Source organism: Aspergillus clavatus, genomic scaffold (assembly GCF_000002715.2).
Source record: "Aspergillus clavatus NRRL 1 1099423829805 genomic scaffold, whole genome shotgun sequence".
Lineage (NCBI taxonomy): Eukaryota > Fungi > Ascomycota > Eurotiomycetes > Eurotiales > Aspergillaceae > Aspergillus > Aspergillus clavatus.
This window is the reverse complement of record NW_001517094.1, coordinates 1,447,790-1,462,064: the sequence shown is the minus strand read 5'-3', so window position 1 is coordinate 1,462,064 and position 14,275 is coordinate 1,447,790. Positions and strand designations below refer to the sequence as shown.

General features: G+C 51.2%; 3 protein-coding genes across 3 annotated transcripts, besides 2 other annotated features; 2 read left to right on the top strand and 1 right to left on the bottom strand.

Moving 5' to 3' along the window:
- Positions 1-85: 85 nt before the first annotated feature.
- ACLA_022990 (LysM peptidoglycan-binding domain-containing protein) lies at positions 86-2,121 on the top strand (the record flags this gene model as incomplete). The annotated part of the gene is made up of 7 exons (XM_001269010.1): positions 86-476; positions 532-791; positions 869-945; positions 999-1,547; positions 1,598-1,723; positions 1,778-1,935; positions 1,988-2,121. 7 exons carry the CDS (start codon positions 86-88, stop codon positions 2,119-2,121), a joined length of 1,695 nt encoding a protein of 564 aa, XP_001269011.1.
- Positions 2,122-3,175: 1,054 nt separating this feature from the next.
- Positions 3,176-3,203: a microsatellite.
- A 485-nt stretch (positions 3,204-3,688) lies between these two features.
- Positions 3,689-4,720, bottom strand: ACLA_022980 (putative endoglucanase; the record flags this gene model as incomplete). Its single annotated transcript, XM_001269009.1, has 1 exon — positions 3,689-4,720. The coding sequence occupies one exon, from the start codon at positions 4,718-4,720 to the stop codon at positions 3,689-3,691; it is 1,032 nt and encodes a 343-aa protein (XP_001269010.1).
- Positions 4,721-9,820: 5,100 nt separating this feature from the next.
- On the top strand, positions 9,821-14,187 carry ACLA_022970 (putative membrane-tethered transcription factor (SPT23); the record flags this gene model as incomplete). Its single annotated transcript, XM_001269008.1, has 3 exons — positions 9,821-10,534; positions 10,594-13,980; positions 14,056-14,187. 3 exons carry the CDS (start codon positions 9,821-9,823, stop codon positions 14,185-14,187), a joined length of 4,233 nt encoding a protein of 1,410 aa, XP_001269009.1.
- A 3-nt stretch (positions 14,188-14,190) lies between these two features.
- Positions 14,191-14,224: a microsatellite.
- Positions 14,225-14,275: the final 51 nt, after the last annotated feature.

Below are 14,275 nucleotides of genomic sequence, written 5' to 3'. Positions count from 1 at the left end.
CTTGAGGACCAGGAAATCCTCTTATTATGCCCCTCAGGTGCGTATTGCCAGAACCCAGACCCAGCTGCGCGCACTCTGCTTCACGATGAAACCCTCCCTCTGCGCTTTTGCCGGTCTCGTCGCAGGCCCAGTGGCAGCGCAGATCCAGCTCTACCAGTATGGCTTGAACTCCACAGCCACATTGTCTGCTGGTTGCAGCACCGCTCTCAAGGCAACGCTGCAATGCGATCCCTATCTGTACACCTTGGCCACCAACGACCACTTTGGTTCGCTGGGAAATAAGACCTTCCAAGACCAGTTGTGCCAGGGAGCCTGCGGAACTTCTTTGACGACATACCACAATACAGTTGTCGAGAAGTGTGCCAGCGATCCTCAGCCATGGGACGGTGTCCCAGCTGTCTGGGCAGGAGACATTCTCTGGGCCACCTACAACCGGACTTGTCTTAAAGATCCTAAGACGAACGTTTACTGTACTGGTAAGATCTTTCTCCAATGTACGAATGGAAATCTCTATGCTGATGGTCCTTCTAGAGGAAATTGGAGACATTCAAACCCTGCTGGGAGACACGGATTCAACTCTGACAACCCTGTCCAAGGATCAGCTGTGCTCTCCCTGTGTGTTGTCTCTGATCCAGCAGATGCAGGCAACGGCTTACTCTAATTATGATGACAGTCATGTCGCTGACTGGATCGCCATCCAGAAGACCTGTCAGACGGGGGCCTTGCCTACCCAGGTCCAACCGCCAGCAACTAACATTACAGAGGCGCCGGGAGTCGATTACTCAACCCCGGTCAATGCCACATGTCTGTCGGATAGGTACTATACCGTGGTGGCTGGGATAACATCCAAGCCATTGCCGATGCACAGGGGGTCGCTACTGGTCCTCTCAGGACGCTGAACGGTGTTTTCCCGGACGGATCCAATCTCCTTGCAGGACAGGTCTTGTAGGTTCCTCTCCATTAAACCCCCCCCTGTCAAACCAGACTAACAGCATTAGGTGTCTCCCTCGTAAATGCCAGATCTACAAAGTCAAAGCCGGGGACACCTGTGCCACCATTGCTGATGCATATAATCTCTCCGTCGTGGACCTCGTCACCTACAATCCTGCCGTCAACCGGGCCTGCTCCAACCTCATCGCCGACACCAACATTTGCGTCGGCCCCTCAGGCGCCCAGTACACGCCCACCACCATCGCCGGCGCCACGGCCACCAAGACCGATGAGTATGCCACTTCGACGGTGACGCCCGACGGACCGACGGCCAGCGGCACCACCCTTGAGTGCGGCAAGTACCATCAGGTCGTGGCCGGCGATACATGCGAGCAGATCTCACTAAAGTTCGCCATCTCTGCCGCCCTGTTCATGAAGATCAACCCGTCCATCGACCAGGATTGCTCGTCGCTGCCCCCAGGCGTCTACTACTGCGTCTTCCCCACGGCAGACTGGAACGCCACCGCTTCAGGCAACACCACCACCACCACCACCTCGACCTACGTGACGCCGCCTGCGCCCACGCCCACAGGCACAACGCAGTACTGCTACGCATGGTAAGTCATGCTCCCTGTCCCCGTCACGGGCAACATCGCTAATGGCCCAGGCACGTCGTGGTCACCGGCGATCAATGCTCCACCCTCCAAGCCGTCTTCGGCATCTCGTTCACGCAACTGCGGACCTGGAACCCCCAGCTCAACGCGGACTGTACTAACCTCCTCCTTAATGAAGCGTAAGTCTTCCCCTTCCCCCGTTTATATAGATTGCATTCTCTGAATTTTCTTAGCTACTGCGTCAAAGGAGACTCAGGCTCACGGCCTACTTCCGTCTCGGTCACCCCGACTTCGGCCTCGGCCACACCGACACCCACTTCCGTCCCTGCGCCGGGCCCAACGCAGACGGGTATTCCGGCCAACTGCAACAAGTGGGCCATGCAGGCAAACGGTATGGACTCATGCTCCGTTTCGTGCATAGCAAACATACTAATGGTGTACAGGGGTGTTCTGCTACGATATGGCTGCGAAGGCGGGGATCTCGCTCGACGAGCTGTACAAGTTGAACCCTGCGCTGAACGGAGACTGCTCTGGCCTGTGGGCAGGCCATGCGTACTGTATCGGGGTGTCGGGATAGTCATTAGGAGAGCAAGGGAGATAGGAGAGACGTGGGAATTGGGAATTTATTTTTTTCTTTGCAGTCTCATGGGATGTCAGACGTCTAACCTCGCTCACATGTATAGCATCGCCATTTACACATTTGGGATTTTGGCAGCATACAAGCGAATCAACCACCCCGGAGCATTTCATGTCTGTTGACCATGGAGGGGAATGGCAACTCCAGGGCCACTATTAATTGCTAGCTTGATCAAGAAGAACTGCAGTCTATCAGCTACCAAGAGAATTATTGCCCTTACTGCGTACTTACTGCTATCCCTGTCCCCCGATTCTACTCCGTGGTACCCCGTATACTAGGAATATTGTAAAACCCTCTACACCTGCTGGTATGAGAGGGAGTGGCGCACAGACTACATCGACCATTTCCTGCAGCCACGCGGAGATGTATACTTTGTAACTTTCGCATTATACCATTGGCAACGGGCGCCGTCTAGGTAGCAACTGACGCGTCTCGAAAACTTCCTTGGGAGGGTGTGATATCAGATATCATTCATGATCAGGTCCGAATAGGCGAGGCAGAGTTTCTACACAAAGTACCTCAAGAGAGACGGTGTCACTTTGCCTGTATTCAAATGGTCTCCTTTGCTATATCTCGAGTCTGTCATTCCGCTAGTTCTTCCTTGGAGTGCACTCTATAGTTGTCGACAGATGGCTACAAGACATAGGCACCACAAGTTTCAAGAGGAAAGTATTGACTACCGAAACGAAGAAAGAGGACAACAAAAATACATAAGACCGCCTCAGCAGGCTCCCTCTCTCTCTTGGATGTTCTAGTCAGTTGAAGTACGATGATAAAGCAGCAACCCAAAAGAGATGGCTATCACAACTGTCAGGAGACAGGGCAAGGGAGAGTTTCAAACATAGCACAAGCATAGTACTACTCATGATCATCCTTTCATATAGATTGGTTGAAGTCACTGAACAAGTATGAATGATGTTGATCCTTCAAATGCTTGAATGATCGGCCTTGACTAAAGTAATAAATATACCGAGTGACTAGTCAGTCTAGTTAAAGCTTGCTGAAGCTTGCTGAAGCTTGCTTCTTTACAGTCTCCACCATCTTTCTCTCTACAACACTCTATTCGAGACTCGGCTATGGTTTCAAACAACAATCACAGACCAATGAAAATACCAGTTAAGAGACTCCTAGATACTCCGTATGTAGATCTCTCTTCCGTCCTAGTTTGATTGCTCCAATCATCCACAGATATCATCCGTGATACGTATTCTTGCTGATCACCAGAACCGCCCGGCAATTGATCTCAACTCAGCCATGCGAACGCTATGATAAGGGAATAGAACTTACGGAAGAGAGAACGAGACTTCAGAACTACAAGAAAACTACAAAGCAGTGAATGGGTGACCAGCGGGAGCAAATGCTCACTAATTTTTAATTCTGAGTCTTTCTAGAATACAGCGAGGATTCCAGATCCTATGTATGAAGCATAAAAGAAACCTCGTCAGAGGTGCGATGCACGGTCAGAGTGCACCAAAATGGTGCTCCAATCCAATCAAGATGCTTCTATCTAAGCAGAGAGGGAGCGAGCGTGAACCTTCTCGGTAACAAGCCAGGAAAAGGTCTCCTTGAGGACGCTGAGGAACTGCTCAGGGCTCAGGGACTTGAAGTAGTCGGTCAGGTTGCCGTCGGTGGGAAGACCCGGGGTCGAGCTGGGGGTAGACGGGGCGGGGGTGGCGACAGGGGTCTGGGTCTTCTGTCCAGGGGTGCTGGTGATGGTCACGCTGGGGGCAGCAGTGGAGGAGGGGGCGGCGGTGGGAGTGGGAGTGGAAGCGGGAGTGGAACCGTTGTCATCGGAGCCGCCAGAAGAAGCACCGGTCCAGAGAGCAGGGCCGGGGATCGTGTAGGAGGTCAGGCTGCCGTAGATGTTGACAAGGATACCGGGGTCGGTGGCCTTGTAGAGCTTGGTGCCCAGGGTGCCAACAGGCTTGTCGCTGCCACCACCGGTAACCTTGAGGTTGATGCACTGGGGGTAGTTCTGGGCCCCGTTCGCGTTGCCAGCCGAGTGGAGGCCAATGATCTCGTGACGCATGACATAGTTGCCAGCGGCCAGGCTGCTGGGGACGGTCACGGTCCAGCTGTTGTTGTTGGCAATCAGGTCATCCGAGGCCCAGTGTCCGGAGCCGATGAGACCCTTCTCCTCAATCTTGAAGAACTCCAGCTGAGACTTGTCAACCGAGGCGCAGTCGCCATTGCAGTTGGCCATATAAGTGATGACAGGGCCGTGGTGAGACTCGGGCCACTGGGTCCATTGGAACTCCACCTTTCCACCAGCCTTGATGTCCGCAGAGAGGGCTCCAGGCTTAGCGTTCTTGTGGCAAATGATGTCGCCGCTGGCGTAGCCAGTGCCGTCGACAAAGCCGAGGTCGGTGGCGGTCTCAGACCAGCCAATGGTTTTGGGAGGGTTGCTCGAGTAGGGGTAGTTGTTGACAAGATAACCCGTGTGGTATGTGCCATCGACAACGGCACCGGTCACGAAACCGTGACCAGCGACCATGGCGGCGGAGCCGAGAAGGATACCAGCGATCTTAGTGACAGACATGTTGTATGATTGGTTGATCGACGCACAGCGTAGGATTGATTTTGAAACTTGAGAAAGAGAGACGAGAGAGAGAATGACAAAAAGGACGGGCTTCAGTCAATGAAGTCGGTTGAAAAAGAATGAGAGAACGAAGGGTTCTAAGACCTCTGGGAAAGAAATGAATGCTGATGGAGAGAGGAAGAGAAAGAACAAAAGGATTTCGACGGTGAACTGGCGCTTCTTATATCCAATTCCAGCGGCTGTGAGACCTCTGTGGACTCGACCAATGCTCCGCAGAGCTCCTGGTCCAAAGCTAAGGATAACCGGGTGGGCGGTTCATTGCTGGTACTCCATGGATGGTCTCTGATAGGCGGCGAAAGATGGCCATGAAGCGAAACAGTCAGAGATAGATGAAGCGACAAACACCGGAGCTTCAGGATTGCCCTTTGCGGACTAGCGGGGCCGTTGGTTGTGACGGTCAGAGTTTCACGCTGCTCTCCGTTGTTTCTTGGCTGGTCTCCAGTTCTCTCCCCGTGATTAAACAGAAAAGGAGTGGTGGAGCAGTCATCCTGGAGCATGAGTCCCCTGCTCATCTAGTTGAGTAGTCCACTCTGCCACTCGGAGGGTTAATCAACTGTCGACAACTCGGGCGCCTCTGCCGCTGCTATCGAATCGGTTGTGCTCCGCGCTCCACATGGCGTTTGGTTCCTGAATGATCAACATTGAACGCCCCTGGTACTGGTAGGGATTCCCAGACTGGTTTGGAGCTGGAAACAGGGAATTTTCTCCCTATTATCGATCAACCACGGAACAACCAGCGACATGCTGAATCGCTTCAAGATCCCAATGATTCCACCATGAAATCAACTGATGGGGGGCGAGGGGCATATTTGCGACGAGTTGCGAGTTGTGGATCCTGTTGAAGACATTTTCCCCTTGACAATTTGGCCATGACCCCATTGTTTGTCTTGCTGGTATTCACATGAGTAGGAGTGGTGTATGTCGAAAAATCTGGCCAAAATGTCAAAAATCATTGTCAAATGACAAAGGTCATGTGGAAGAGGTGGATACGATACTACCATATAACCAATGGGAGAGCAGTATTTCAAAGTCCAGCCAATCAGGCTATATAGATTTTAAGTCACGTGATTCCAATAGCCACCTACCTACCTACACAGTAAGTACTCTGTAGAATTAACTAGGAGATGAGACTAGCTACAGAGTACACCTCATCAAAATATATATCACTGTTGAGATAGTGATCCACCAGCATATGGCAACATGGGCAGAAGTGGCGGTAGTAAAAGTCAAAATGACATTTCAGTTCTCTCGCCGGGAGTTGAACCCTGCAGCCTACGGAGTAGGTGCCAAACCCATGTATTGTAATACTCGAGGAATTGGGGCACCGGGCGCATCTGATCCACGAGCTGGAAGATATTCGCGCAGAATATCTAGCCCTGACGGCCCTTTCCTGGTCCCTGACTCAGGGCGCGCGGGTAGGTGGTCTCTGCTCTGAAACGCCCGAGAATCAATGTCTTAGTTTAACCTAGGATACATACTAGTATGTTCTTCCGGCAAAACTAACGTATCTACAACCACGCCGGCTAAATAGGGGGATACTGAAAGATCAAGTGGTTACGGGCAATCAGCCGGTGGGCATGTCTATAGTACGCGTATTAATATTGAATGTTGGGAGTATTGAATAGGCAAGAAATACGTGCCTGGCAAGTGATATATCGCCTGAGGATCCATTCTACCGATTATGCTATCCTCGAGAGCTTCCATCGCTTATCCAGTTTGTAAACACTGAGAGCAGAACACGGGATAGACAAATTCTTTGCACCATCTTATCTCTCTGGTCTTGAGCTTTGTCCAAGTAATGGAGGTGGTCTTGCTGATGATGAGAAGCGCTCATGAGGAGATATGTGTATCTTATTCCGCCATCCAGCCACAACTAGCCGGTCTCATCAGTACAGGAGTCCCAGGACCAACACGGTCCGAGTCCGGATGATCAAAAGCAAGTGACATGAAATATACATGTCTAGTAACAGGTGAGACTCTACGAGATGATATTGTCCACTTATACTGAATGCTCCTTGGACAGATGGTTCTCCCACTGTGTCCTTCCAATCAACCCTTCAGGAGCCGGATGGAATTGCACCTTATGAGAGGGAACATTTAACACAGGCTCTCCGATACACTGAAGGGGGGGGGGAAGGGGTTGGATCACAGGATAGTATCCGGCGCGTGCTAAACCACTGTATTTGGACACAACTACTCTTTTCACATAGGTAAATGCCAGTACGTAAATGACTCACTGGTCATCCACAGAGCTCCATACCACCTAGGGAAGGCCCAAGGGTAGAGAACGGCTTTGATTAATATAACTCAGTTGGGCTTCATTTGGTACAGGTCTACTGAAGGCTGACGTCCACGATATCTCCTGCGTCACCATTGACACTGTGATCTTGCTTTACAGAATCGAGGGTAGGAGGTTGTCCTTGCCTTTGAGCATGTAACCACGGCTACATTGACTGACTACAATATTAAATCATTGTTATTTAGGCTACCATGGTCATAGCCCAGGGGTTTATTTTTGACCCTTCTTCCACCCCAGGTACTCTCAAGGAGGAAGGGGCTCGCACTGAGAAAGCGCCATGCAGTATATACATAGGTCGTTTACTATTTCCTGGGTAACACAGGGAGGTTATGTAGTGGTATCCAGTGTCTTCAGCAGCATATGAAGTCATTCTGATATAGCATGTGTTCAGTGAATGGAATAAAAGGGAAAACCTATTTATGTCAAAAGGAGTTGATATACCTGCTTTCAAGATCTCTGGTGGTAAAAGAAGAAGAAGAAGAAGAAAGGGAAGGAGGCAGAAGAGGGAGTATGGAAATGCTCTCTTATTTTTCTAATTCACTATTGAGACTCGACTTCCACATATGATTAACCTTTATCCACCCTCTCTGTCCCTTAACTCCCCTCTCATCTTTCATTCAAGCCCTTCCTATTCTTCCATCATCATCATGGGTATCTTCTACTTTGGTTACATTAACCATAACAGCTCAGGTTAATCTGTGAGCATTACCCTTAACAGAAGCAGATGTCTGTCATGTAATAGGGCTACCTCTTATTTAATAGTTTTTCATTTACTACCAGGTACATAAGTGACATCATAGGAACTTTGACTTCATGCTTGGTTTTAAGATAGGTAGGTATTCATCACTACCTAGGTCTCACATGAGAAGTGTCCTACCTACGGGACCTGTACTGAAAAGCATATGCAGGCCACTGTCCTTTCTATAGGACAATCAGTGGCAATAATAATAGAAACTATAGCTGCTCGATGACTTATGATTTCTCTCAGTAAGTCAGAGACAGGGTGGTGTACTCGGTATCGTGAGTTGTATAGAAAGGCATTTCATTGAGGAGCGATCTGATTGATAGGTGCCTTCGGGAGACTATTACAGAGGCACGTAGCTTCGAGATTACAAATTTAAGTACAACTTTCGAAAATGGAATCCGGTGATGTGAGTTGCATCTTCAATCAATGCAGGTAGAAATCTGATCGTAGAGTAGAGGTGTTAGATTATGTGGAGAGCATATCTACCACAATATATATCGATCATCCCGCAGTCCCACACACAGAAATCATCTTTACTTCCAGAATTGCGAATATTAACGACAGAGATGTCGCTAAATAAACTCAACAAGAATGCACAATAATTGTCTGTACTCTATTGAGTCAGTAGTAGATATGAGATGATCTTGAACGTGACTGTTGTCTTTCCGAGGCTCGCTCGAACTAGTTCAACATCGGTATCACACTGCCCAGAGATGTAGGGCTGGAGTTGCACAACCATCCTACTTTATCCACATGCCAGTGCTTGGCATGGAAGGATTGATCATTAACAGCATTTGTCAATGTGTTTTTGTTGCAGTCAGTCGGGACACACGGTTGTTGGAGGCAGGCAGGTCTAGGAATCCGTTACCTGTGTCATCCTGCTCATCCTTCCCCTAAACTGGGAGCCTAAAGCTCCTTGCAGAGATTCTACGATTAAAGGACATATGGCTTTGAGAAGATGAGGACACTTCAATGAGAATAAGATCGATTCTACTTACCTTGTCCCCCAGCGATTTGAGAGTCAAGTATGACTCTATCCTCAATCCCAACAAACATCAGGCCAATAATTCGGTAGCCTAAGGCCAGAGTGATTCCTGTTGTAGACTAGCGTGGGTCACGAGCCACACATCGCTGGACGAGTGAGATTCAGGCATCCAGGCTCAGATGCTGACTAAGATCGTCGACCGGGCTCAGATTTGCCCGTAGTCTTTTTTTTTTTACCTCCATAATAATAATAATGCACAAAGCCAGAATGATAGTACTTCTGTAAGTGATTATTGATCATCAAACGGTGGGCTCAACCTGCACCAACCCCCTTTCTCCTTCTCATAATCAATTGATTCCCTTATCATCCATCCCCCATCACGCACTATCTGTCTATCTCACCTAAATCGTTTGGACTCTCCAGTCCAAGTGTCATCTTCATTCTATTATTCTTATTCTAATAATTTCCAATCTAGTTCCCACTCGACACTAGACTCCGATTCTCTCTGGACTAGACAGTAGTAGACAGACAAAGACACTCTTGAACCATCTCCTCTCCCGTCGCCTCTCCCCCGGACGATCGCCGCCTTCTGGGTTTTCCTCCCCTTTCCACCACTAACGACTCAACACAATCCGATCCGCTGCCACTCCCTGCTGCGCCTCAGCGTCCGTCATTCACCACGGTCGTCATCACCCTTCGTTTCGCGTCAAAAGGGAAAAAAAGAAAAAAAAAATAATAATATTCCTGGATTCGGTCAATATTTGTTCTTCACTGATTGTGTTGCGAGTCGTTCCGATGGATTGGAGACAGCGTTGTTAGGAATCTGACACCAACATTCGAATCTGACACCCTTTTCGTCCTCACCCCTTTGCCGTCTTCGCAGTCCCGGTTTGAGATCAGCGTATTATTCTTTGGCACCTCGACGTCGGGAGCGTGCTGAGAGGAGCTTGGGCATATCTTACTGTGGCCCCTTGATTTCCTGCTCCGTCCTCCCCGTGTGGATTTCGAATGATGGGACCAGCCGACGTTGTCTCATCACCCGCTTTTCCCGCCCTGGATCCGATTGTGGTCGACGATGAGATGGAAAATCCCTATCAGGATACCGATATGAGCTTTCTGGATTCTGCGAGGCTACACATGACCGATGCTGCCGGCCAGGAGTTCGACGATCTCTTTGCCCGTTCCCATTCTTCTCGTACAGTCACCGACTCGGAGTCTGTGTGTCTGTCGCCGTCAGATCTCTCCGTTAAGCGACACTTTCAGGAGCAAGATGCGCTGAGACAGCCTAAGATCGTTGCGTCAGACTCCCCCGCGGAATCTCCAGATAATTCGAGTCCCAGCTCATCGTCGGATTCTCCGCGAAATCATCTTCGAAACCCATCCGTGGCCTCGTCCACTTCCGCCATTCACAACGATCACAACGCTATCATGCCTTTCGGTTATGCGACGGAGGAGTGGATCAACTCGGAGCTCGCGTCGGTCAGAGAGCAGACCTCCATGTTTGCGTTCGACCCTTCCTTGCCGGCCATGGAGGGTGGGTTTCCCATCGAGACCGATCTCGAATCTAGCAATAAGGCAATGGATGCCGCCTTCGACTTTGAAAGTGCAGCGAGCAGTCCTAGTCCGTTGAAGACCGATGCGATTTCTCAGCCCAAGGTTCAGAAGCGGCTGAAATCCCAGTTACGAAGTACCTCTCACCCTACCTCGCGACAATCCGCTTCACCAGTAAGAGTTCAAGCATTCCCTTTCTCCCTTCCCATCACTGTTGTTAACGTTTATCATAGCAATTTCGCCAGCCCACTTCGCCCTTCACCATGGGTCAAATGCCCGCTCAACCCAGGTCCACGTCAGGCCAGTGGGGGGGACAGTCACCGTCGTCGCTCCTGGAGGAAAGTTTTGGAGGAATCAACATGAATAGCGCATCTCCGATGAATGGAAACTTTAACTTTTCCCCCAATGGACTTTCCTTTGGCATGAACTTTGTGCCTTCGCCTCCTCAAACCGTCGTGAAACCCGAAACCGCCCAACGTCACTTCCTCACCGTCCATCCCACTTCTCTGAAATCTCGCGTGGAAACCCAGATCCCCATCCGATTGACCCTCTTTCCATTGCCAACGGGTGTGAAGAAGGTACGATTACCGAGCCACACTATCTCAAAACCCAAGTTTCTGGCACCACCATCCACCGAACGTTCGGCAGACACCTTGCAGCTACACACGACTCTCGTTTGTACAAGCGCAATGCAGGATCAAGTGAAACTGAGAAAGGCATTTGCAAGGGCAAGGGGGGACACTCGCTACCATCCGTCAAGCTCCAACCCGAATGTCACGGAAGAACTGCCGGAAGATGACAAGCCGTTAGATGGCGGCGAAGTCAAAATCTGTGCGGGCTGCATACAGCGTGAGCGAAAACGTGCCTTTCGGAAGAAGCAAAGAAAACCCGAAGAAGACGAGTTGTTTCAGAAGGATGAGGACAAGAGAGTCATCGTTTTCAATACCAATGAGATCAAGGATTGGACGGAGCCTTCTAAGAACGCTATGCCAGGCTATACAGACGCGCCGATGCCGAGCATCCCCCCTGGAGCGATGCAGGTGGAGCTGCCCATGCGCATCGCGTGTTATTGCCGGCATCAGAACGAGAAACTCGGTTTCCAGGTCATTTTCACGATCAAGGACCACATGGACAATGTTTTTGCACAAGCAATTACCAACTCTATCATGATCACCGATGACCACAAGACTCACGCGCCTCCCGCGCCTCCAGCCCCGGGCCCCTCTCCTTCTCTCCCCGATGGTACACAGCTACCTGGTGTGGGTGTATTTCCATCAGGCCCAGTTGTCGACGCGAAGAAATCCGCCCCATCACAGCAGAGACTTCAGTCATCTTCGCCAACAGATCTGCAAGGCCTTCAGCAACGTTTCACTTCCCAGTATCAGTTGTCCTCCGGGGCCTTTGCAGCCGCCGCCGCCACCGCTCACAATGGAACAAACGGCACTTCATCCACCTCCCAAACACCCCGCAGTCTCTCCCGCCAGACTTCTCCCAACGACTTTCCAGGACCCATGAGCAAACGGCGGAAGCACAGCAACTCAGGCCGCCTGCCCACCGAACTGACCATGACGAAGCTTGAAAATGGGCAGTCGTCTGCGAGCGGGTCCAGTTCAACAACGCTTGGTACCGATGTTGCGTTTGCCGCCGCGAGTGGATTTGCATCCCCTCTGGAGAGGCCATTCGTGACGTCGTCTGCCATGTCGAATCAATTCGCCAATAGCCCGCCGACACCTAATAGCGGAGACAACAATCCGTTCTTCAATCCCACAGCAGCACAAACAAGCTTAGACACTTTCATTCAGCAGCAGCTGATGTCGGCTCCGAACTCGGCCCATCCCAGTCGGCCCAGCACCCCTGGTGTCTCTGCTCGCCAGAATTTCCAGGACCAGTCGCTCAACCTCTCGATGGGCCCGAGCACTTCCACCCCTGCCTGGCCTCCTCTGACGAATGCTGGCAATCGCCTGCCCTCTGTCATTCACAAGGTGGTCCCGGCAGAGGGTTCCATTACCGGAGGAACGGAAGTGACGCTGTTAGGAAGTGGCTTCTACCCCGGAATGGAGGTCGTTTTCGGTGATACTCTTGCCACGACCACCACCTTTTGGGGGGATAAATGCCTCAATTGCTTAACCCCACCCGCTCTCCAGCCGGGTCTGGTAGCCGTGGTATTCAAGCATGAGCACCCGACTTTTGGTCAAGTCCAGCAGGCTCCGCCGATGTTGCCCAAACAAAAGCAATTCTTCCGATACGTGGACGACAGAGAGCTTCAGATGTACCGTCTCGCGCTTGGAATTCTTGGCCAGAAGCTTGGCAATCAAGCAGATGCATTCCAGACGGCCCAGCAGATCATGGGTAGCGGCCCTAAGGGTGTTTTCAATCTGCAAAAGGATTACTCTGCCGGTTCCAGTGGGCATCAGCGCCAAGTTCCAGGACTCGAATCGCACGGTCAACTTGGCGATCTGGACTCGAAGATGTTGACCTTCCTCGAATTCATTGATCTCGACGATAATCCGAGGCCCCCGAAATTCAATTCTCGCTGTGCCACAGGCCAAACCTTGCTTCATTTCGCCTGTTCTCTCGGCCTGACGCGATTTGTTGCCGGACTTCTTGCTCGAGGTGCAAACCCCGACGTACAGGATAACACTGGGAACACCCCCATGCACTTGGCTGCCTTGCGCGGCCATGCGCATATCGTCAATCGCCTTCGTTTGGCTGGCGCGAATGTCAATGCTCGTAGCATCAGGGGCTTCATTCCTGCCGACTTGGCCACTACGCTTTCCGTTCACCAGGCTGCCCTGATCCCTGCGCGCCATTACCGGTCTCGGAGCGCCGGGTCAATCACCTCATCGCGACGCAGGCATAGCAGCTCGGCGTCTCTTCATTCCCTCTGGGAGTCCTCCTCTGCATCGGGATCGCTTGATCCTGCAGTCTACGATTCCGACGATGATGACGATGATTCGGATGCCGAAGTAGAGTTTACTGTATCCCGGCGCTCGAGCCTTCATCAAGACAGACCAGGCACGCTGTCCTCGACCGATGAGGCCGCGGCGGCTCAGGAACCACGGCCCTTCTCCCCTCCAGCAGCCCTGGTGGCTTGGCGAAACCAGCTCCAGGCTCAGATCAATCAGTTCCAGCAAAGTGTGGCGAATGCTTTCCCGAACCTCCCAGCTTTGCCCCCGATGCCCGCACTGCCTGATTACCAGGCTCATCCCGTGATGCGTCGCATTACCAATCTTGTTCCTCACCGACCGACCACACCCTGGGTGTCAAAGGAAGGCTGGTGGGACCTCTTGACGGGCAACCACAACTCTGCGCCCAGCACGACCGAGCTCCCATCCTACGAAGAGCTCTATCCTCGCCAGGAAGGTCAAGATGACGAAGAAGCCACACAAGTCAAGAAGACAACATTGCTCCGCGCAGCTGCCGAAGCAGCTCTGGATCAGCATTTCGAAGCGCAGGCCAGCACATCTACGGAGGAACTTGCTAAGCAGGATCAAGATGAGATCACAGATATCCGGATTGGCCGCAACCAGATATCCCAGGAACAACAGAAGCACCTTCGAGAACAGCAAGCGCGCCGAATAAAAGGTCTCGCCAGCGATCGGAACCTGTACTTTATCTGGGTAAGTGACCTCTGCTCTTCTCACTTTCCTCCCCCCCTCTCTTTTTCATCGTCCCTTGTTACTAACACATTTCAGCTTCCACTCCTTCTCTTGGTGATCGGCGCATGGATGCGAAGCTATGTTCCCGGTATCTGGCAAGGGCTCTCCGACGTCTACGAGTTTGTGAAGACTCGCAACCCGCGGGCCGCTCTAGGCGTTGGCTCTTAGACCTTTTATTTTATTTTATTCTATTTTTTTTTTTTTTTTTACTCCTCGTGTTTCCTATGTCTTTTTCTTTCTTTCCTCCTCCCCCGAT